The following is a 23,468-nucleotide window of genomic DNA, read 5'->3' on the forward strand; positions in this document are numbered from 1 at the left end:
CGGCGAGTTCGAGACCCTTTCCCGCTTCCTTCTTCCTGGTCCCCCTCCCTCCCTCCACTATTACTGAGTCCACTCAATAACTAATGTGGGTGACTGGTGCAACGACCATGCATGACGAACTCTGGTGGGAATGCGGGCCACGCATAACACACACAATGGCGCGGATTCTACTCCCGGGTTGACTTTATTGCCTGCTGGCGTAGGCGAGCTTTTATTATCATGGTTTTAGTTTATTTTTTGGTTTGTTGGGCTCCTGTCCCATGTTTTCGCGCATGTGCGTCTACGGGTGTACGGCTGTGCGGGTTACAAGAATAAGCATTCGCAAGAAAAGTTCTCTTCCTCTTTCTCTCTGCGCGACGGGATGTGCGGATGGTTACTGCAGCCATCCCTGATGAAAGTCACCCCCCCTTGAAGGCTTGAACATCATCCGGTGTACGCAGGGCAGGGGAGGGGACGAGTAGACGGACAGGGAGAGGAAAGCCACCGCCCAAAGCCCGGTGATGAGTATCACACGAATCGCCTGTTATGCCTTCTGAAACGGATATCGCGCTACGAGTATCATAAAGCCAAACAAAGGAAGAAAAGGACGCCATTCGCTAGTATAGCGAGCATTATTATTGCAATAATAATGAGGATGAGGAATGGCTGCGACTGATCTGCAGCTGGGTGGATGGAGTCCTTTGTGCCGCCGTGGAAAGGTATTTGCAATTCACCAACTTACGAGTACTTGCGGTCGCCGGTAACTACCTAGGTGCCTAGGTATGTAAGTACGTACTCGGTGGCTGCACTACCAGCTGGAGGGACAACGACCACGAGGAGAACAAGGACGACGACGACAGCGACTAGGAGGTGCTTCGGAGATGCATCAAAGCAAGATTGTAGGCTGACTGGCTGGCAACACTCTGCTAGAATGAGACGGATCCGCATGGGATCGGGCATGAAGGTCCCTAGATCCCCCTTTCGGGACCATGGGTTCCACGCTACCACGCTACAATAATGATAATACAGACGTATGGACGTACACAGAGTCTAGTTAGGTAGCTATCGTGTATGGAGTAGACCAGACCACGAGTTATGATACGACAGGATACGATCAGACGGTGTGGACGGTAGGGGTAGTAGCCATGGAGAGACTCTAGAGGGACTATAATCCATCAGAGACACAATAATCTTACGGTCCCTCATAACTAGCCATCTTTGTCCACTATTGTATACTTACCTGATTACTTTACAGGTACGGAGTAGATACTTGCCTACTTGCCTACTGTGTACGGAACTAACTACGAGACACCCCTACTCGTACCCTATCCCATCCCATCCCATCCTATCCTATCCTAACCTACCCTACAGGCTACGAGGTACCCTACGGCTCTCCTTCCCTTCCATCCCATCCCATTATTTCCCTCGCAGACGCTCCTTCAAATCTTCCCTTTCCTACTTTCAACTTCTTCGATCCTCCTCTTCATTCATTGCATGCAATCAACCTAGAGTTCGATCACTCTCCTTCCCTCACTCCCTCTCCCTACGCATGTCCTATATCGCTACCTGGGTACATATCGACTTGATAATTCGAACAATTCGGACCAGCACCCAGCATATTAGGTAATTACTCTCCAAACCTTTTCATTGCCGCTAGTATCACGGTTCTCCCCTCCGCCGTATCTTGAGATCCTTTGGCCTCCTTGGCAAAGCCAAGCCGTGAGTGCTTCCTTCGACGTCAACACCGCGCAATCCGGAACTTCAAGTGCTATTGTATCCTATACCTCGTATTATTTTGTTCATTTTGATGGCACTGGACTGTGCGTCTCGCGAACACTACCAAGCTTCCCTCTCCGCCAACCCGACCTTGCGTTGCTGTCCCTGTCGCTCGTCGACGTTGTCGCCATTGCCCTTGATCGACTCCACCACCCAGCATAGCCACATCCACTATCGCTACCCTTCCGTGTGGACCGTTCGATCGCCACCACTTTGCTATCGCATCATCCGCAATGCTGACAACCTCTTCACGGCTTTTAGATTCTACTGACCGCCTGTGTTTGCGTTCTCGTCTCGGATCCTGCCCCGGTAGACTTGATACACTCGCGCGCCTTCGTCTATCGACCCCTCGCGCTCCTTCCCAGAATACAGCAATCTCTCAACCTCGCACCTACTACTACTACTACTACACCTCTCCCCGCTCTCGCACGCGCGCCGAACGTCTACCTACTTGAACGTCGCATCAAGTATCGTCCTATATAACATCCTTATCCGTCCTTCTGGCCTGCTGCTGCTCCGCGGACGTATCGCGCTCTCCTAGCCATTCGCCTGTGCCTGGAGCATACATTAAACTTTCGAAAGAGTTGGAAAGAAGGACAGTGGAGTCCCGCTATACGGCACTGTGCGTGGTATCCAAACATCACACCAGAGCAAGGCGGATAGCCGCATAATGTGCGTGGCGCAAAGGTCATGACTTCAAGCCCGGCACGCGGTAGCTCTACCTCGTCCGGTTCGTTATCGGGCAGGTCACTGCTGGCCAGACTGAAATCCCCCTTACAATCGAAGACGCGTAATTTCGCCGATTTCTACATACAGCCCGACGATCCACACCGCCAATACGCTCCCGGAGACATAATCAGTGGCGCTGTAATTATAAAAGTCCTTAAACCATTGCGCATCACGCATCTAGTCATCTCCCTCCATGGATACGCTCAGGTTTTTAAAAATCCGAACTCTCCGGGCGACGCATATCGGAACTACAGTACCACTGTCGGTTCGGGAAAGGGAAAGAAGGGTGGAAGCTATTTTGGAAACGGCTTTGCATCGTTGTTTGAAGATGAGGCAGTTCTTTGTGGAGAGGGTAGGCTACAGGAGGGCCTCTACCACTTCAATTTTGAGTTGGAATTCCCCACCAAGGGGCTGCCAAGCAGCATTGATTTTGAGCGCGGAACGATATCCTACATGTTGACATCTACTCTAACGCGTCCGACTACGATATCGCCGACGACTTCATGCGACTCGAAAGTGTATCTCATGGATTCGATCGATATAGCGCCTATTCCCGAACCGAAACCACGTGTTATTTCGTTAGAGCCTATCAGTCGAAGGGCTCGCAAGAAACCAAGTGCTCGCAAACGTCCAGCCACAATCACAGAGAGCTCACAGCAGGCCCCGGGTACTTCCGATTCGGGTCGTAACGGAAGAGTTTCTGAACTCAATGGCGTCCCGGAGGAGAGCGACGGCCCTGGTAGCCCCGCGCCGAGTGACACGAGTTTCGAAAGCCAGTTTAGCAGTGGTAACGCATCCGGAACCGAGTACGGCATCCGCTCGGTCAATACTACGGTCGACGGAGGTAGTTCACAAAGTGGGAGTCGGTCTACATTCAAGGGGAAGATCATTACGGCGACCATCGACGTCCTCAAAGGAGGGTTCCTTCGCGGAGATCAAATACCAATCACGATATCAGTTAACCATACTAAGCATGTCCGAAGTTTAAAGGGTATCATCATCACATTATATCGACAAGCAAGAGTTGACATGCACCCTGCTCTACCCGTCCTAGCTAATAGCAAGGGCGACAAACAGAAATCCGAGGACTATTATCCCAAGTCAAGGACAGGCCTCGGCGGTTTGTCCCTTTCATCGGCCGGATCCAGTCATCTATTTCGCAAAGATCTTTCGCAGTCTTTCGCTCCGCTTTTCGTTGATCCGAGGACCCTGACTGCCGAAGTCAAATGCTCTGTCCGCGTTCCCGAGGAAGCCTTTCCTACCATATCAAATGTTCCAGGTGCCATGATCAGCTTCAAATATTTCATCGAGGTCGTAGTCGACATCCAGGGAAAGCTTACGGGTCTTGATCGCATGATCTCTGCGGGTCTCGGCGGTCCTGCACCCACCGTTGGTGGACAGGTTGCGGAAGAAGCAAAAGGTGGCATTTTCTCAACTTGGGGTGGTAATTTTGTCGATACTGATGCGATACGGCGTGAGAAGAGTGTAGTTTCATGCATATTTGAAGTCATCATCGGCACTAAGGATAGCGAACGCAACGGCAAGCGGAGACAACAACCCGACGCGAGTTTCGATGTCCAGCCAGATGTTCGCGACTTCCCAAGCGACCCCAACGGAAATGCGGGAGCAGCTGACGGTACCGACGGTCAGGGCTACTACGGGTATGATCAGGATGGGCAGTACTATGATTCTTACGGTTACGATCAAAACTATCCTTTGGGCTACTACGACAACGCCATGTATCCAGGGGCCGACCCGGGCCTATTACCTTACCAGCCGGCCCCTCCACCTCCGATGCCTCCGAACGGCGAGGGATTTGAATCAGGTTTGTCAGAAAAAGAACGGTTGAGGCGAGCCGAAGCTCGGCTCCTACCGTCGCAACCCCCAGTCATTGCAGGCCCTTCTTCACCATCCAACGTACCCACTGGGATTGGACCTTCTGCGCCTGTGCTGCCAGAGGAGGACGAGCAACAGCCTCCCTATTTCCCCCCTGAAGCATCGTCATCATCGATGCAGCCATCACAATTCGGGCCGGCCTCACCTTCTTCGCCTTATACCCCAACTCCAACATCATCACAATTTCCACTACATACTACTTCGATACCGATAATTCAAAGACGAGTCACAGATGATGAGTCACGGACAGTGACCAACGGTTCTACAAGAACCATCAACGCACACCAGGTGGATTCTCTACCGGCAGCCGCGAGTATAGAGGGCGGGGAAACGAACGGTGCTAGGGCGACCCCATCTCTCCAGCCACACAGTCCTGCACCAGAATACAGTGCCTCTTCGTCCTCGCGCGTGCATCCAACGGATGATAAACAAGAGTTACAAAGACGGCGACTGGAATTAGAGCGGAGCGCACCGCCCGATGATAGAGAAGGAGAAGCTACATCATCTGCGCCGCCGGTGACTGGGACAGAAAACCAGTCGGTCGCGGCCTCTGCCCCTGTGTTGAACGAGGAAGACGAAGGCCTCGTTGGAGCCATGCGCCCCGCAAGGACTAATGGCAATGGTTCACCTAGCGAGACACTGCCCGTGTATCAACGATGACACTGACCCTTAATCTTCACGGTGCTACGACTTATTAATTTTTTTTTACCCTTGATACCTTTGCTTTGTTGGGTGACGATCATCTGAAGGCGGAACATTTTTCTTCTCTCATGTTTCGGGGTCTCTTGTAAACATACTGTTTCATTTTCTAAACCAACTCATATGTCCCATGTCTACGTTTGGGAAAGGGCGAAAACGAAGCCCGAAAGATCTCGTGGAGAGAAATGAGCAATGTGACATGATTAAGCGATTCTTTTCTTGGATGACTTGTATCAAAGACGAATTGGGTTCCTTTTCTTCCGTTCATCTCAACCCATGGATCAAATGTGCTGAAAAGTGATGCTTGACATTGGCCATGGTGTAGTCAGGCAGGCTAGAGGAGGATGAAGACAGTCAGAGAACAGTGGAACATGTAGCAGTAGCACGAGTAGTAGCGGTAGACAAAGCGCTTTGTTTATGTCAAAGCGAAGAATCATAACAACCTTGAATCATGCTTTGAAGAAAGAAGGCTTCTTTTCGTGCTCCATGTGTTTGCGTAAGAAAGGCTTTGACTGGTAAATCCTCCCTTCAACCGTGGAACTATATGCTTTCGTAGTGTCATAATACCGACTTCAGACAGCGGCGACTAAAGCAAACGGACTTCGTCACATGGGCCTGATGCGGATTCTTCAAACCATCTCAACAACAACAAACCCACTCCACCCCATTCACAACAGTCAGATCATCGATTGTCGAACATACTCGTCTCACTGTTCGAGCAAACCACATCTCTCAACTCAGCTGCCTCGCCCGCTCACTGACCACAGCCTCCAGGTCGTCGGCATAGTTCGCGTACCTCGCCCTCTGCTCCTCGACGAGCCTGCGCATCTCCCGCTCGACCTTTGCTTTCTCGTCCATCAGCTTCTGCAGCCGGGACATCTGGGTGCGGTGGAGGTCATCACTGTGAAGGGGCCACCCTTTTGTTAACATTACGTGCTCTCCGTGTGTTCAGTGAAGAGCCAAAGCGGAAGAGGAGGAGGATGAGAAGAGTATAATGTTCAGAACGACAGAGATGCATAGAAGAGATCAGGGCCAGAGCTCAAAGCTTACGTTTGCCGCTGATGCTCCGCGAAGAAGGAGACGATCGATTCCCTGACCGCGGACGCGGTCTCGGCGTAGGAGTTGCGCACCTTAGATTTGGACACTTTGTGGCGTTTGCGGTGCTTGTAATGGGATTAGTACATCTCGTCAATGCGTCTGTGGTGGAACAGAAGGAGGAAGGTTAAGTCTTAAGGATGTGAAGCGATTGAGAGAGTCATATCAGTAAGGGTAGATTGGAAGTTGTGCGTTGTAACTTGCGATATGGAGGAGGGTATTGGGATGGGGATGGGGATGAGATGACACACAGCATCGACCATATCCTCAACAATGTTGGCGAGTGGAGGCTGCTTTGCGCGTCCGAACGTGCGAGCTTTCGCCTTGCTTCGAGAATGACCTCTTGCTTTAGTTGCGGCATCGTGATTTACAGGGTTCTTGGATGCTACTTCCTCGTCATCATCGTAAGATGAGTGGGATGCTGATGGGTTAGATGGGAGCATGGCCGACTCTTGAGTAGAGATTCTGGTGTTTGGTTTGGTAGAGCGAAGTGGGTCAACATGTTTGCGGTGATGAGACTGAATAGTACTTTGCTGGTTCTTCTGCTGATGTTGCTGGGTTTGGTGAAGTCCAGACTTGAGCTTCTTTGAGGTTGGTGGTGGCATTGTTGCTGTTTTGCTGCTGGTTTACTTAGGTGATCAGTTTAATGTGGGGTCAGTATCGGATTGGAATGAATTGCCGATTGTGCAATTGACTTTATTGAATTTTTGTGTAACGATGTCTGATGCTGTTGACTTTGTCGTCTTCACGGCAACGTAAACGCATCAAATTATTGTGTGTGTCAAGGTGTAGGAGATTAGAGAGAGATATGAGACGTTTTATAGTCACGACTCAATAGGACTCGCACCTTCCCCGCGAAGAACGAAATGAGACTAGCGAGTGCCAGGGTCCCTTGAGACCGAGCGAGCCAAGATTTCGACTGGCCAGTACCAAAAAGACAAAAAAGGTCTGTGCGGCGACCGAATGCCACCCAAAATTTCCAACGACTCTTATCGCAATTATTTTTCCCCGTCCGCAGAGAAGAGGAAAAGGGAACAAGAACGACAGCACCCCGAGTCAACCCTGTCCATTCTCCATTCGTCTGTTCCCTTTTGTCCGCCCTCCACGGTTCTATTCATACAGACTCATCATTCACAATGGGTCTCGCGGCACCTAAGAAGTGAGTATCTCAAGTGCTCAACGGGCATAAATTTTCCCACGCCTCTTCACAAGGCGCAAAGGAGTAAAGAAAGACGACTAACGCCCGAGCCCCTCTCCACAGCCGGATTCGCATCTCCAATGACCCGCAAAACACCACCTGGGCGAACAACACCTCCCGCTTCGGTCACCGCGTCCTGACCTCTCACGGCTGGACGCCCGGTGCCTCCCTCGGAGCCGTCGATGCCGCGCACTCGTCCCACTACACCGCCGCCTCGCACTCGCATATCCGCGTGCTCCTTAAGGACGACACTCTTGGCCTGGGAGCGAAGCGTGGCAGCGAGCGGCCGGAGAATTTCGGCCTCGCGGGCCTGGCGAACGTGCTCGGCCGCTTGAATGGCAAGGAGACGGAGGTGAAGAAGGAGGAAGAGAGGAGGGTCGAGGTCGAGAGGAAGGGGTATGTGACTAGGAGGTATGGGTTCATGAACTTCGTTAGCGGCGGGTTCCTGGTCGGCGACAAGATTGAGAAGAAGAGCCGCAAGGAGGTCGAGGCGGAGTTTAACAGTGTGATCAAGAAAGAGGAAGAGGAGAGCGATGCGGAGGAGAAGAAGGACAAGTCGAAGAAGAGGAAGAGGTCGAAGGATGACGACGACGAGTTAGAGAAGATCAAGGAGGAAGAGAACGAAGACGACGAGCCCAAACTGAAGAGGAAGAAGAAGAGCATGAACCTCCGCGAAGCCGCAGCCGCAGAAGACGCCGCCGCAGCAGCAGCAGCATCCAAATCCAAAAAGGAAAAGAAAGACAAGAAGAAGTCGACGAAATCTTCATCCGCATCCGAACAAGACATAGGAGCGGCCTCATCTGCCTCAGAAGAAGCACCTCTCTCGGACAAGGCCAGACGGAAAGCCGAGAAGCGCGCCCGCAAGGAGGAGAAGAAGCTCAAGAAGGCTCTTAAGAAGGCCGCCAAGCAAGCTGCCCGTGCCAACAAGGAGGACGCATCAGACTCGTCTTCAGACGACGATGCGGAGACGAGCACCACCGCGACACCCACCACATCCTCCGCCCCAACGACGGGCACTTCGACGCCAGTTGGACTCACGTTCGCGGCGGGCGGCAGACACGCTGCCAGGGCGAAGTACATTCGGCAGAAGAAGATGGCGGGTATGGACCCGCAGGCTTTGAGAGAGGTAAGAACACTCCTTCCATTTTTTCGTTATATAGCCTCGATCCACCTCATACTAATTGCTTTCCTACGCAGATTTTCATGATCAAGACGCCATCGTAGAGAGAAGGATGTTGCGGAGAGTATGTTCCAAAAAGGGTTTCATTGGCATAGCGTGGCGTTTACATGGTTATTGTTCGGACAGATCTCTTGGTGCCATTTACCCATCTACTTGTTCATGGCATGTCAGCCAGCGATCTAGACATAGAAATGTCATTTCGTTTAGTTGCTTGACTTAAAACATTTGAATTCTATCATTATGCATACAGCTCTTCTTCTTTGATACAAATCAGTTGTGGTTCTCAACATAAACGCGATGATGTAATGGAGTCACGGTGGAAAATGGTCAGAGCGAAAAGACAATATAAACATTTGCGTAAAGAAATCTATGGAACTTTTCTTCTAGTGCACGTATCCTCCCCTGACCTCCACCCTCCTTTAATCCATCTACAATGGTCCCGATCTGTATATCTTATGTACTAATTACATATTTACGCCCCAATGAAGGGGAGAGCATCCTCCTCACTGCAGACATACTCCACATCATGAGTGTCGGTGAAGCCATTGAAGCGAGTGGCAGAGCACTTGGTATAAGCTGGAGAGATAACAAATTAGCATGACGAACAAACATGGTCTTGGATTTAGCATGACTTACCACCCATGTTCTCAAAGTAGAGCCAGTCGCCAACGTTGATGACCTCGGCAAAGGTGCAGCACTTGGAGATATTGTCAATGCCGTCGCAAGTCGGTCCCCAGATGGAGTACTCGTATCCCGAAGGAGTCTCATATCCTGGGCGGCGAACATCGAACAAGTTCTTTCCACCGCACTTGAGGAGTCGAGGCTCGGGATTCTGGTGATCGAAGATGATGCTCGAGAAGTTGCCATAAGCTCCGTCATTCAAGTAGAGCATGTAAGAAGTAGTTCCCAGGCTAGCATCTGCGATAGTGCGGCGAGCAATGACATGGCAGGCAATGGTGAATGCCGTGGAGACATAGTAGCGACCAGGCTCCGCAATGATGCGGATTTCATCCGGGAAGTACTCGTCGAGCGAGGCGGACAAAACGGTGGCCATGGTCTCGAAGTCGTCATCGCAGTTGAAGCCGCCACCAACGTCCAAGGTGTGCATCTGGAAGCCGAGGGCCGCTGCTTGGTCGAAGACGAAACGCGCGTCTTGGACGGCCTTGATGAATGCCTTCGGATCAGAAGCACCGGATCCGACGTGGAAAGCGACACCAACAACATTGAGTTCAAGCTGCTTGGCCAGCACCAAAAGTTCGGCAGTGGAGTCCAAGGAAGCGCCAAATTTCTGACTGAGACGGCAGAGGCTGCCAGAATCATCGGTCAAGATGCGCAAGAACAGCTCGGCATCGGGAAACAGCTGCTTGACCTTGTGCAACTCGTCGGCATTATCGAAAGTCATCTGCTTCACGTTACGCTGGGCGGCATAACGAACATACGACTTGGTCTTGCATGGCTGTGCGTAGATGATGCGCTCGGGCTGGACGCCAATATTGAGTGCCATGTCGATCTCGGCTTTGGAGGCGCAATCGAAACCCACGCCCAAGTTGGCGAGGAGGGATAGAACGCGCTTGTCAGGGTTGCACTTGACCGCTAGACAAACAAGTTAGTTCTAAGTAACTATGCCTGGGATAAGTGCCTTCTTTGCAAAGACTTACCATAGTGCGGTGTCACGCGCGGCAGGTTCTTCTTCCATCGGAGATGTTGACGATAGACCTCGCCCAAGTCAGCAACGAAGAACGGATCCTCCTCACCGGCATCGCAGGTATCCGGATCAACGTTGTCGACGTGTGCCTTCAGGGCACTCCCAATCAATTGCTTTGTCTTGCTAGCTCCATTATCGATTGTAGTCTTGAGACTATGATCAATGGATTTCAGATTCTCATAATTGAACTGATAATCCTCAATAGGCGTGAGAGCAGAAGGTGCCATTCCCTGGGTATTGGTTTCCAGGTGTTTTATGGTTGAGTGTAGTTTGGCTTGTTGGTAAAGCAGGTCTTAGGGAGGTTTGAAGGGCTCGAAATCGAGACTTGGTTGTGGGCGAGGCCTCCTCGACTCTTCCTCTCCGAGAGGAAGAACCACAGAGAGCGTCCTATGCGGCAGCTGAAAAGGTGGTGTGCCGGGAGTTGGGTTTGCGTCTAGGGGAAACAACGCACGCTCGAGGAGAAGTTTGTTGGTGTTGTATTCAGGGAGGCGGTTTGGCGTTGAGGATGTGCGGTGAAGGGCGAACAGATACAATTTGAAGGTCGAGAGGGATCAAGGCCGAAGCCGTATTGTTATTGGGGCCTTTGCAGTGACCAAAGGCAAGTCGGTGAGGGATTTCTTGCGAGGTCGAAACGAGAGGGCCGACCGGTGACAAGTTTTGGCAATTAGAGCTCCGGTTGGATCGGAGAAGGAGGAGGTTGCGGGATATTCAGATGAACCAAAAGATGGGAGGAAAGCAACGAGGTGAGTTGCTTTAGAGATGTGGAGAGGGTGAAGAGATGGAGAGGTGGAAGGGGGGAGTAGAAGGAAAGATGGAGGTGGAGGGGTGGTTGATTTTTGCGAACCGTTGCTGGGTTTAGGGTGGTTGTGTGTGTGTGTGTGTGTGTGTGTGTCCTCGATAGTTACTAGGCATCTAGGTAACTCCTGGAAATCATCTACTTATTAAGTAATAAAAGCGTTCCCATGCCTGTTCCTATTCCCCTTTCCCCCATTCTTCTTCCTCGTTCCTATTTTTTTCCTTTGCCAATTATGGTTTGGGTCTTTGGTTGGGTTGGCGGCAATTCGCTCGCATCGGATTTTATGCCTGACATCACACTGTAAAAAACTAAACGAGCTACGGGCGCCCGGCTCTGCCCCAGACCTCAACCAACGGGCTGATGCTAGACGCTCCCATTCGACACTTTTGCAATAAACAATGGGCGCATGCTAATTAATAGAACGCATCGACCGGGGGGAGCGGAAAGGCACATGCACATTCACACATGCAGACATGTTGCAAATGGGACTGGACTGGACGAACTTGACCGTTACACCTCCATCTGCTTCCAAAAACCACCCACCCACCATTCATTCTCTATGAGAGCCTACACATTGTCCAGGTAGGACTCCAATAATAAGTACATAGTTACTGTAATACATACTGTCAGCCTCACCAAGGCCCACTCAGCCCCATACTATCTATCCCCATGAACAACACTAAAGGCAGCTTGATACAAACACGCTGGAGTGTGCGTCATCCTTCTCAACAGTGAACTAATATCCAAGGCATATCTTTGACCGCTAGTTCCTGTAATCCACACCTGCCCGAGTACATCCCTGCACTTGATATGTACACACTGTAATATACGGAGTACATACTGCGTAGATAATACGTACACATGTCGTTGGCATTACTGTTGGCACAGAAACTTTGTTCTCCCGTTCATTGCGTGATTTTCTTTTCGAATATGTATGCGCTGATTTCCAACTTGTGCCGCTTTCTTGAATGGATGGGTCTGTGAGGTATTATATTTCCCTAAGTACGCAGTGGAATCTTGAGACTACCATAATACATCACATTGCGAAAGATGCAGCCCAATGACCAACAACACCAGCCTGTTATCCTATGCTTAGACATGAAATACTATGCGTGTGCCCTAGTCCAGATGCATTGAAATGCCCAAGTGCAAAATGCGCCGTCCTACGGTAGAATGGAAAATTTAAAGAATACAATGGTGCGACATTGGCGCTGGTATATATGCGTGTAAACAAACAAACAAACATAGAGATTCATAAGTTCATCTCCCGAGTCCCAACCTTACGTCCTTTGGATGAAGATGGGCACGTCGGACAAGTCCACCCCAAACTTGTGCCGATACTGCATGCTCTTGCGGCTGGCAGCGCTGTGCAGCTGCCTGGTGCCTGCACTGCCACCGACGCCGTAGCCACGCTCATACCCGTACTCAAGACCGCCACCGTAACGGTCGTGTACGATTTTCTCTTCAGGCGGCTCAGTAGATGCTCTCTGATACTTCCTGGATGGGTCGGCAGAATGTGCATCAGCTCGTTGCCGAAGGCCCTCGCCTATCGATTTGCGGCGCTGCTGCCACAAACGAGCATGCGCGTCCCAGTCTGGCGTTCCCTGAGTGGTTTTCTGACCATGCTGATCATACTTCACGATCAAGTTGGAAACTACAGGACCACGACCGGTGGAACGAGCCCGGATGGTTGGGTTCACACTATTTCCGGGTGCGTGTATGTCCTCTGTCGGCGCGTTCAACGCGGCATTTTCGCTGTGGTGTTGAGTTGAATGAGGGGAAGCTCCCTGAGACACCGCGACATTTGATCCGTGAGGGTGTGGAGTTGCTTCCTGCTGTTTTCTAGCGTAATACCGGCCTTTATGTGCCTCAGAAGACGAGTGTTGCTCCTGCTGCTGCACTGCCGAATTCTTATGCCCATCATGATAGCTGCGAGGTCGTCGAGGCATTTCAGGACGAATGGCAGCAGCAGAGCGGTCTTTACTTCGTACCCGAGCTATTTCAGCGGCCGTCTCGGCGTCCATGCTGACCAAGGACTTGCAACGCGGCAATGAATTACCAAGCTGATGCGGATGCGTCGGTGATGTGACTCTCTGTCTGGGCACTGTGGCCATTGCAACATCATAGGGCGAACCACCAAGCCCCTGGGCTATGGTACCCAAGTCAAGAATTGTAGGTGCGGCTTTATCAAGACTCTTTCGCTCAGAGTCAGTCTTCCCTCGGAATATAGAAAGGCTGCGGCGAACACCGTGAAGTGGCGGGGTGGGAGCACGATCAGCCTGACTTCCAGATACCTCTTCTTGCTGTGCAAACTGGAAATGAGACCGTTCGAATGCCAGAGCTGTGGGCGAGTCAACGACAATTTCAGCAGAGTTCACATGTTCCTTCGACAGATATGTCCTGGTGAGACACTCCATTTCAGGTGCCTCTGAAAGGCGTCGAACAAATTGGGCTCGAACGGGCGAAGGCACGCGAGGAATGCTTCCTTCAACTATAGGTGAGCATGACTGGACTACAGGGAGTTCTTGCAACGAAGGTCTCCGCTTCTGCAGTCGCCTCGAGGCCGAACTATCAGTGGTGCAAAACGAAGCAGCTGACTGTATAGTCCGGGGCGAGATGGGTGAGGGTTCAACTGAATTACGACCAAATGTAACTTCTTTTACCTCCTGAGTCGGCAATATCTTGCCTTCGTCGTACCAAAAGACCGTCGATTCGTCGTAATGGCCTTGCTTTTCGTTGCTATTGTCGATACTCGGCAGTGGCGGTAGAGGCTTCTGGGTGAGTGCTAGCATCTGCTCGAACGTATACAAACTGACAGTATCACTTTCGGTACCATTTTCGGTTCGGGCTTCCACAACAGAAGTTGAGGGCTTCTCGGGAGCGTGACCACGATCACCTTTGTCTGAGGAGGTTCGATTTGTTCGCAGGCTACCACCCGACGAATATCCGGAGTCGGCTTTCCTGGGAACAGGTCTTCTGCTTCTCCTTCTTTCAGCTGGAGGAACTTCAATGCGTGCCTCTTGGTTCGAGCCTTTGGTCGTCAATTTTGCTGCATCGGGTCCATCGATTTCTGCATTGACTTGTTGCCCTCCCATACAATTGAGCATTGCGTAATTGGCTCGATCTCGGGCAGAGGGTTTACGTGTAATCTGTGATTTTATCGAATCTCTTGGACTCTTTGCGTCTGAGGCAGGAGCGAGATTTTGAATGGGTTGAGATGCATTTTCCAATGGGCCATCAGCAAAGCCTTCATCTGGTGTGTCATCCCGGGGATTCTCGAACGGACTGGCAGGAATATTCAACATATAATCTTTTGCAAGGAGATCCGCGCTCTGAGTCGGAATCTGGATAGCTTTTAATCCACTGTGGTCAGATCGGGTTCGCGGCCCCACAGTGCCTGGCTGCAATGAGTTCTCAACCCTCCGACTTGCTTTAGTGTTTGCCTTTGGTCTGGCGATGTATTGATCTGGGTGTAGCTGGAACGTAGGTGGCAAGACGGAGGACTTGCTCCTAGAATGTGAGCGATCACGGGTTTTCGGCTCGGTGCTTGCGTTCCCACTGGTGGATGCGAAATAATCCTCTCCATGAGTTACGTCAATGGCAGATTTACGACGCGAAACGTATCTAGCACTACCGGCAGGCGACGCAGCTCCATTAGTCACAATGAGGGAGCCTAGTTGTAGGGACCCTAAATGAGAGTATTCCATATCTCCAGGTGTCTGCGCCCTCGGGACTGGTGATTCTCGACCATCTTCGGCCAAATCCAATGCAGCAATGCGAGTGAGCGGCGAGTTGCCCATCATGCCGACCTTCCATTTTGGATCTTCTGATTGTTCCATATCTGTACCCTTCCACGAGTTCCACGTTCTCCGACTGGTATCTGTGGGCGAACCTCTCGTAGCCAGGCCTGGCGTTGCAATCAAAGAGCGTCGTCGTATGAGTGAAGATGAGGAGCGGTTCACTGTGGATGTTCGCCCACGTAAGCTATTATCTGGGGTGGGCGAAACTGAGGATGGAGGTACAGTCTCTTGAAGAGCCTGGTCTGATAAAAACTTATTAGCCATTAAGCACCTTTGAAAGAGCGAATTGTATGAGAAATTGCTCTAGTTCTGGCAGCGAATGAAAACTCACGTAGAGCTACAAGATCCTCCGGCGAGGCCGTCTTCCTGACCTCCTGCAAGATCTTCAATGCAGTGTCCAGGTCCACAGACTGGGAGTTCGAAGCCAAAGACAATTTGGACCCATGCGGACTAATGATCCTCCCGAGAGAATTTCTACCGCCTCCCCGATGCGAGGTGATGGAGTTTGATCCCGAAAGTGTTGATAAGCGCCGTTGGACATGGTTTGCAAGATCTCCCAAAGTATCGTCGCCATCTGGGGAAGCATCTGAATCAAAGTCTGTTACAACAGGCGATGTGAGGAGGGTCTTGAATTGCTGTTTGTCCCGAACACTTGAGTCTGCACTGTTCGAGTAGACCGAGACAGGGACATTGACCTTGGGAGTGCCATGTGGAGAGTTGGTGTTCGTTTTCGGTTTGGAAAGACGATTATGATGGCCGGTGGTCGGCGAACTACTGGCGTTACCCATATTGTGTTGAAGGGGGTACGTTGTTGGGGTAGCAACAAGGCCTATGGCCTGTTCACGATTCGAACATCTGAGGCAGGAACTAAAGAATGGCTGGTAATTAATAGCAGCAAAGAGGGGAGGTGTAGAAATGTCAAATAACCTACCCTATATCGTGCCTGAGGTAAGACTACGCTGCCGAATATGCGTGCGGGGGGGTAGCTCCAACGGCTAGTTTGCGATGAACCTTAGCGGTCGAAAGCGATACAGACCGTTATATAAAACTTCCGCAGTGGATAAGTCGGGATCGTTCCTCAATCAAGGTGCACAGAAGGTTAAAAGGCCTCGGATGAGACGGTCAGTAGAGCAAGGAAGGATTACGAGTTCACATCTAGGCAGTTGATGAGGGATGCAGGAAGGTAAACAACAAACTTGGAAGAGCTCTCCCAGATGAAACCCCCAGCCATGCAGACTGGCACGGTTGGCATGCATTAAGGATTGCAGAAGAATGCCTGCCAATCATGATCCGAAGAGGCAGCCATTGGCAGCCAATCAAGATAGGATCGATGGATGCATGCGCGGCGTCGGGCCTGATCCATGAAGAGGATCTGGCTATATCCAGCTCTGCGACAGATGATCCACTGTATCATGCAACCTCGCGCTCGTCTATTTGTCTGATTGCTCGTCGACTTAGAAGCGAGCGAGGGCCTTCATCTCAGTCCAGAGACTCCAGACGCGCTTTGACAGCCAACCAGCGGACATTTCATCTTTGCCATGGCTCTCGATTCCTCGATCGCATGAATGCCATCCGATCGAGTACTTTGTACACGTTGCACAGTCGGCCCAGAGAGGCCAGCCATAGGGTATAGAGCAAGGATTGTCGTTACTTGGTCTCTGCTGCATAGTGCGGAGTCTCCCCACCGGTCCAAGACTCCAGCTCCACGTCGTTGAGCTACCTATCGGATCGGACATGCCTGCGGTCTCTCTGAGAGGTCTTATCTTGTTCTTCATGTCGTCACGGCATCCCAACGTGCAGAAGTTTGCTCAACGCACTGCACGCTCTGTCGTGTTGCACACCCACTCTTCAGGCCGTTCCGCTATCCACCAGCCGGGAGCCTCTTCAAACCCTGCATCGATCGTTCTGAAGAAGTGTTGCACCAACGACCCACAGCCAGCACCAGATAGATTATCACACTTTGCTGCAACTCGAAAGCTCGTGATGCGTGCACGTCCGGCTTCATAATAACACGTAGGAGTAGTCGTAATTATCACATCACCTGCAGCAGAACATGAGGTGAGAGCGTACATGTACATGGCTGAATTCCCCATACGAACAACATGGATCAAGCGAGATTGTGAAGTCCAGGAACATTCAAGTCGGGATCCTTGCATCCTCACAACTATTATCCAAGAACGGAGTTCATGCGCGCAAGAGCCGGTGACGGTATTTCCCACTTGCCGAGCACCTTTTCCTTAGTCGCAAGCGCCAGGAGTTTGTTGTTTGCTGTCGCTTCTGTGCGCACTCTACGTCTCAAAGTGGTGACGGCAAGGCGGGAGAAAAGGCTCAGACAATTCATTAATAAGACATGGCTTTGATGGCAAGGTTAGTTGATGGCTGTCCTGGAGCGAGATGACTGTCATATGGATACACGAGCTGAGAGCATTGCGACAGGCAATGTCGGGTCTTTCCACTTTGGCGTGTCTCTCGACATCAATGATTGCGTTGCGGAAGTGGTACAAGATCGAGGTAGAGGTTGCTGGATCGTGTTCTTCGGTGGAGTACCCGAGCACAACAGTAAAAGAGAGACACAACTATCTCCTGGGGCCCGAGGGATGCATGTTTGTATGTACATGTACATAGAAATGTAGGTAGGTAGTCACTGCACAGTGCACATGTAAGTAGTCGTGGCCCACGGAATAGCCACCCTGTCGCCCACACCAGTGCCAGCACGTAGACCAACATCTAAGCCTTGCAGCACATCACCCTCTGATCTCCCGCTCAATGTTTCCGAAGGCGGGGGAGTTAAGGAAGAATGAGTCCCGAGAAATGTTGTTGAATTTTCAAAGCACAAAGTCGGCAGCCGTCGCGCCATGCGTTCGAATTCGTCCATTCCGGACCGACGATCTGCCCTTCGCGAGGTCTTTGGTGCCAAAAGCGAGGCTGAGCATGACATTTGTCGTCACTTAACTACGTAGATGCTTAGCAAAATTGGTGTTGGCATGCTATTTGGTGCAGTCTGCTGAGTATGGACGGATGCGCGCGGGACGCTTGGTGTCATGATTACTGTCTAGTTTGCTTGTCCTGATGTGGCCGTGGATTGGCCCTTAGCGTAATGACATCATCAACTTCGCGTCTTCCAGAAGAAAAACTCCTGATTAATAGTATCACCGTCTCCTGTCCTTGGTACTTCTGAGTCCTGGCTCTTCTCTCGCGCGCAAGAAGGGGAAAATCTTGAAACAATCAAATAATTGCATTCTGCCGGACTCTCTACTCTCCTCAATTTATCTTTGTCTGTGTTAGACAGGGTCTTTTTTGTCCTCCTTCCAGGTTTCTTATTTTCCATCCTCACACCACATAGGTCGCGTGCAACTTGCCTGCCTCTGACTACCAATTCCCATACACACAAAAGTCTCCGAGATCTCTGCGACACAGCTTAAATCTATACAAGTACACCATTTCTCTTGCATACTGGGTCCACAGGAATCAATACCATCCAAGATGTGGGGTCTAACAACATTCGTACCCGTATTCTCAGCCTTCGTCTGGCTGGCGATGTTGATCACCATGCTGGCAGTGTGGTCATCGGAAGGAAGCCCACACTACTCTTCAATGGACCCAAAACAAACGATAGCCTACATATCAGGTATGAAGCCACTTCCCTACCAACCATTCTCCCCCGCGGCGTACCTTAGAGAAGTCAATTCTAACAAGAGATGACGCAGACATCGGCGCACAAGGCCTCAAACCCCTCTTCATCGCCATGTCCACCGTTACCGTCGTGACCTTCGACATCGCCTTCATCCTCGAGCGCTGGTTACGACACACCGGGCGCCTGACACCCAACACATCCATCTGGCAGAAGATCTACTCGGGTCTGTCCATCGTCGCGGCCATCGTGGGCGCAGCAGGCCTCATCCTCCTCAGCATCTTCGACGCGCTCCGCCACAACCGCCTGCACAACATCTTCCTCGGAGTCTTCATCGCAGGCTACATCGTCAGCGCCATCTTCATCTGCTGGGAGTACCAGCGTCTCGGCATCCACTTCCGCGAGCACTCCGTCCTCCGCTACTCCTTCTGGATCAAGCTGTCCTTCATCCTCATCGAGGTCGCCCTCGCCATCGCCTTCGGCGTCACGCAAAAGACAGACCGCTATAACGTCGCGGCCGTTCTCGAGTGGGTTATCGCCTTCGTCTTCTTCTTCTACGTCCTCAGCTTCTTCATCGACTTCATGCCCGCCGCCAGCTCCAAGCACCACTACTCCAACGAGTCCAAGATGAACATGGCCACCTCCGAGCCCAACGGCGACGCCGCCCACGACGGCGCGAGATACTTCCGCGGCGCTGCTGCCACCGAGGCCGGCACTGCCAATGGATACACGAACGGAAACGTGAACGGAAACGGTATGCATCCAGGGTACCCGGCACCCAATGCCAACATGACAAAGCCCACCGAGCCCGTCCCCGCGTCTCGAAACTTCTAAACTTAAAGAAGCGAGAAAAATGATAGGAAAAAGAAAAGAAACCCTCATTCATTGTCCTGTTCTCTAAGACAAGCGGAGGACTTGATGCATAATTCACATATTTGCATATCCCATATCCCCCTTTCCCGATTGTTAATATACCTTCATCCATACCCCCGTTTCTATTCGTTTACTAGGTGGCTTCCTCCACTTTTTTGGCTCTACTCCTTTTTTTTTATAATCATTTTCCCCGTCCTTGTTCGGAGCAAATCGGCGTTGTCGTGTCCAGTCGAATTTTCTTTTCTCGGGCGTTTGATTGGGTCGATCATTTTGCATTGCTTATATTGATATCACGCGTTGTACGAATTAGGAGAGGTGTTTGGGTCCTTCTTGTAGATACAATGGACTAGAGAGTTGAGGGATGTAGAAGGAGAAGGAAGCAATAGCCGGGTCATTCTGGGCCCCGCATGTTTCCCCAACATGACCGAACGAGCCAACGAACGGACGATGTGATGCAGCCAGTCATGGAATACATGCAGTCACATACATGGCGCAAGACAAGAAGATCTGAACGTAATAGTCATATATAAAAATTCAACTCAAGAACGTCCTATCTAAAAACAATTCCGTGACCTTCCTTCCAATCTAGTAACTATTCTACCAATATCGTGACCAAACTAAATGAGAACAAATGCGCCCGTGACCCGCTATCGTTACAACAATGAACACAAAAGAGGAGCCTACCGCAAAGCGCCTGAGATATGGACATTGGTATCTCTACCGGTTACAGGCGTGGAATAATGTACAAAAAAATGGAGCAATTTTGTACCAGGATGAGAAAAGAAGGGTATGTTGAAGCCACGCAAACGCCCCAGTCGTAAAGATGCCGTTGAAAAGGAAAAATTCTTCTTCAGTCGTTGATCATGAGGATGGTCATAGGTCTCGTGAAGAAAGCATGTGAAGTTAGAAAAAGAGCAAGAAAGAAAAAAAAAAGAAGAAGGCGCGTATAAATAGCAAAGAAATTTGTAGATGAAAGGAAATATAATGAGGAAGGAAATGTGGGATATTAAATATATCCCTAGGAGATGTAAAGCAAGCTGGTAGAAATCAACATGAAAGGAAGCATGATGAATCATTCCTAAATCTTTAAGATGAGAAGCCTTGCGACGAGTCGATCAAAGAAGAATCCCATATCTTCGTTGGTTCTCTCTCCAGTAGCTTTTGCCTCGAGATATCCCCCAGCATCACTGATGGCATCTCTTACGCCCTGGATGAACTTATCTTGGACTGCATCACCGTCCCAGTCTGGGCGCAGACGGGAATGACAGCCCGAGAAGCATGCCGAGTAGTATTCGAGAAGGTATTCGACACTTTGGTCGTCGACTGCTCGAGCCTCAGCCCCGCTGCTTTGATTTGGCTGATCGTGCGCAGAGTCGTGATAAGCGTGATAGGGCAATCTTGCATCGTGATAATGGATGCTCTCGACCGTCATGAGAAGAGTGATCAAAACCGCGATTGCGACGGGCCAATCCTCGTTCGCACGGTTCAAAAGGATCACTTCAAGTGCAGACAGCACATCCGTCATGAGGGCGGACGCGAGGGCGGGCATAGCAGCACCAAACTGCGCACGAATGAAGCATGGTGTTGGCGCCGGGGCGTCCACCTCAGTCGAGTAGGCGGAAGGCGGCAGTGACGACCGAGCGAGTTGCATGAGCACAGCATCTGATGCAATCGATGGAAGCGTGATATCCCCACCAATGTGAACCAAGACTAGGAGTTTAAGCGCCTGGCGAAGGAGGTGAGAGTGTGCGTTGTCTGGAGTCAGAGATCTAAAGAAGATGTAAACACCTTTGAGGATTCGTAGAGGGGAGCAAAAGAGAGGAAACATGCGGAAGTGCTGGGTGACAAGGAGGGAAAGGTGGTTGTCCAGTACTTCCGTGATAGATGGCAGTGCACCTGAAGCGATTACCGCTGGCAAGATTGCATGAGAGTGAATGCCACTTTGCGAGTTGGAGGGAGGCCATGAGTAGACGACATGCTGGTGATAGAGCTTGGACTCGTCTGTTATCTGCAAAGCATGCACTGGAACATGTAAAGCAGGTCCGAATCCAAAGTTGACAGGAATGTTGTATTGGATCCCCGACACAACGTCAAAACCCTGTGGCGCGACGAATGACTCCAATGTTCGACCTGTAGGGTGCCAGCCTAAACGCTCTGAGAGAAATGCTTGGGATAGGTTGGACAAGCGCCGTCCGCGGCATGGGAAGTTGATGAGATCTCCCTTGTAATGTTCCAGGCATGATTTGCACGGAGTCCCCCGATCGCACTTTTCTTTCCTCTTTTGACAGTTTGAGCAAGCACCGATCTTTCTCATGATGGCAGCATTCTGGCGTTGCTCAACAGTGAGTGCCTTGGTGCGGCCACGCTGTCGGCGGCCCGCGCTCCCCTCAGCCGCCGATGCAACCAGTCTGTTGGTCAACTGGTTCGGGCGATAGGAAACCCATCCGAACGTATTGGAAGTTGGGGAGGGAGTTGTAAGGCTGTTACGGGAGCGTCGTGGCTCTGTGCGGGAACTGGTCCTCGACATCGTAGTACTGCGAGGACGCCTTCTCGTTTCGGGGGAGACTGATAACAGAGGCGGAACATGCTGACTCCAAGAAGGGGAGTGTTCGTTCATGCCATGCGGTGCGGCCCGCCTATGTCTGGGAATTGCAATGCCCGCTGGCATCTCATTGACGGATGAGTAGTATTGCTCACTGGATCTCGGCGCCGACTGCATGCCCTGGCTGTGTGAAAAGGACGAATGGGGAATGGGAATTGCTCTTGCATGGTCAAGTTCAGGAATAGGCTCAATAGTCTGCGACTGATCGGCCCAGTCGCCGAGGTTCGAGAAAGCCTGAGAAGAGCTGACGTCCAAGGAATTGAACGTATGCGAAGTCCCATGTAGGAATGGATTGAAGGGTGCATCGTAGGCGATGTCTGAATGGAAGCTGTGATTAAGAAATTGCTCCTCAGTCTCTAGCAATGGAGAGTCCTGGACACATCGAAGGGAGAAGGGGCGGTCGTCAAGTGCATTTAGAGAATTGGCATATGGCCTGCTGCTGTTTCTTCCCACGGCTGGCGAGGTAGCAGTTGTGGAGAAGGATGGGGAAGTGCTGAGCCAGGAAAATGATCGTCCAGGCGAGGAAGGTCCATCGATGATAGATGGCGCACCAGACACAGTGTAGTCAAGGAACGTTGGTTCGTCGACTATAGATGCCGGCGCAGATGGGAAGGACTGTTCGAAAGAAGCAATTGGATAATCCGAACCAAACCCATCTTCTGCAGTGGTGGTGGTGATGGCTGGAGCACCGCCTTGGAACAGAGGGTCTACGATCTCCTCGACATCGTTCCAGGAGACGAGATCTGCCCAAGTCTCATCGGATGCCAAAACACGGCCAAGTGCAGAGACAACCGGTTGCCTTTGTGCCATTTGTGCAGTGCAATGATGCAGTAAAAGGACGCTGCTGAGTGTTTGCTTTGGGATGACGGTGAGTAGGCGATGTGGCGGTGTCACCGCGGCTGGAGTTGCATTATCCGCGTATGTTGGTACCTAACAAAGCGAGGTATCCAACCGTGGAAGCCAGACAACAATGGATGTTGATTGGATTAAATGACGAAGAAGAAGTACAACTTGAATTGACTGATATGAAAGTAGGAGAGAGAAACCGTCGTCAAAGGAAGAGCGAAAGAAGAAAAAAGGATGGTGGTTGAGAAAGTTGCACGTTTTAACCTTCCATTCGGCGGAGTGCGAAATGGAAATGGCCTGCGGCTGATGAAATGTAAGGCGCGAGTTTAGTCGTTGCCTGCACGTACGAGTAGCAACCAAGTGGCCAGCGGCCAGCGGCCAGCGGGCAGATGGCAGTGGCCGTACCTCGTAGGATGATGAAGAGAAAGGAAAATGGACAAATCACATCGTATGGCTCTATCACGTTTCGACTTCTCACAGGTCAATGACAGAATGCTGTGTAGTAATGGAGACAAGCATTATGGGGGTTGGGGGGAGAGGGGGGATGATGATTGCAGTCAGAGTGTATGGACTTAGGGACTATGGAGTACGGAGCAGTGGAGGTGAATGTTTAGGATGGAGGGGAAAGGGCGTGGATTGGGCGCATTGGAGTTTGGCCGGGGA

General features: G+C 51.1%; 7 protein-coding genes across 7 annotated transcripts; 3 read left to right on the forward strand and 4 right to left on the reverse strand.

Moving 5' to 3' along the window:
• Positions 1-2,445: 2,445 nt before the first annotated feature.
• On the forward strand, positions 2,446-5,040 carry BU24DRAFT_462224 (uncharacterized protein; the record flags this gene model as incomplete). Its single annotated transcript, XM_033531976.1, has 1 exon — positions 2,446-5,040. The coding sequence occupies one exon, from the start codon at positions 2,446-2,448 to the stop codon at positions 5,038-5,040; it is 2,595 nt and encodes an 864-aa protein (XP_033384359.1).
• A 696-nt stretch (positions 5,041-5,736) lies between these two features.
• Positions 5,737-6,779, reverse strand: BU24DRAFT_450630 (uncharacterized protein; the record flags this gene model as incomplete). Its single annotated transcript, XM_033531040.1, has 3 exons — positions 5,737-5,980; positions 6,130-6,242; positions 6,426-6,779. 3 exons carry the CDS (start codon positions 6,777-6,779, stop codon positions 5,812-5,814), a joined length of 636 nt encoding a protein of 211 aa, XP_033384360.1. The 3' UTR covers positions 5,737-5,811.
• Positions 6,780-7,310: 531 nt separating this feature from the next.
• Positions 7,311-8,631, forward strand: BU24DRAFT_492189 (uncharacterized protein; the record flags this gene model as incomplete). The annotated part of the gene is made up of 3 exons (XM_033533879.1): positions 7,311-7,333; positions 7,436-8,498; positions 8,570-8,631. The coding sequence occupies 3 exons, from the start codon at positions 7,311-7,313 to the stop codon at positions 8,594-8,596; spliced, it is 1,113 nt and encodes a 370-aa protein (XP_033384361.1). The 3' UTR covers positions 8,597-8,631.
• A 393-nt stretch (positions 8,632-9,024) lies between these two features.
• BU24DRAFT_347654 (ornithine decarboxylase-like protein) lies at positions 9,025-10,484 on the reverse strand (the record flags this gene model as incomplete). Its single annotated transcript, XM_033523533.1, has 3 exons — positions 9,025-9,128; positions 9,189-10,145; positions 10,211-10,484. 3 exons carry the CDS (start codon positions 10,482-10,484, stop codon positions 9,025-9,027), a joined length of 1,335 nt encoding a protein of 444 aa, XP_033384362.1.
• A 1,577-nt stretch (positions 10,485-12,061) lies between these two features.
• BU24DRAFT_450633 (uncharacterized protein) lies at positions 12,062-16,019 on the reverse strand. Its single transcript, XM_033531041.1, has 2 exons — positions 15,185-16,019; positions 12,062-15,095 (listed from the first exon to the last, which is right to left on the reverse strand). The coding sequence occupies exons 1-2, from the start codon at positions 15,639-15,641 to the stop codon at positions 12,334-12,336; spliced, it is 3,219 nt and encodes a 1,072-aa protein (XP_033384363.1). The 5' UTR covers positions 15,642-16,019; the 3' UTR covers positions 12,062-12,333.
• Positions 16,020-18,020: 2,001 nt separating this feature from the next.
• Positions 18,021-19,570, forward strand: BU24DRAFT_492192 (uncharacterized protein). The gene is made up of 2 exons (XM_033533880.1): positions 18,021-18,481; positions 18,561-19,570. The coding sequence occupies exons 1-2, from the start codon at positions 18,337-18,339 to the stop codon at positions 19,316-19,318; spliced, it is 903 nt and encodes a 300-aa protein (XP_033384364.1). The 5' UTR covers positions 18,021-18,336; the 3' UTR covers positions 19,319-19,570.
• A 464-nt stretch (positions 19,571-20,034) lies between these two features.
• BU24DRAFT_190346 (uncharacterized protein) lies at positions 20,035-23,003 on the reverse strand. Its single transcript, XM_033521707.1, has one exon. It carries the CDS (start codon positions 22,767-22,769, stop codon positions 20,436-20,438), a length of 2,334 nt encoding a protein of 777 aa, XP_033384365.1. The 5' UTR covers positions 22,770-23,003; the 3' UTR covers positions 20,035-20,435.
• Between the last annotated feature and the right edge of the window lie 465 nt (positions 23,004-23,468).

This window comes from Aaosphaeria arxii (assembly GCF_010015735.1).
Source record: "Aaosphaeria arxii CBS 175.79 unplaced genomic scaffold BU24scaffold_4, whole genome shotgun sequence".
Taxonomy (NCBI): Eukaryota; Fungi; Ascomycota; class Dothideomycetes; order Pleosporales; genus Aaosphaeria; species Aaosphaeria arxii.

What these genes read in the sequence shown, in the direction of transcription:
- BU24DRAFT_450633 (XM_033531041.1), bottom strand. Translation starts at nt 15,641, where the DNA reads ATGGGTAACGCCAGTAGTTCGCCGACCACCGGCCATCATAATCGTCTT. An exon ending in GGAGGATCTTGTAGCTCTAC is followed by an intron (nt 15,096 to 15,184) that starts GTGAGTTTTCAT and finishes AGTTTTTATCAG; the next exon opens with ACCAGGCTCTTCAAGAGACT.
- BU24DRAFT_492192 (XM_033533880.1), top strand. Translation starts at nt 18,337, where the DNA reads ATGTGGGGTCTAACAACATTCGTACCCGTATTCTCAGCCTTCGTCTGG. An exon ending in AACGATAGCCTACATATCAG is followed by an intron (nt 18,482 to 18,560) that starts GTATGAAGCCAC and finishes GAGATGACGCAG; the next exon opens with ACATCGGCGCACAAGGCCTC.
- BU24DRAFT_190346 (XM_033521707.1), bottom strand. Translation starts at nt 22,769, where the DNA reads ATGGCACAAAGGCAACCGGTTGTCTCTGCACTTGGCCGTGTTTTGGCA.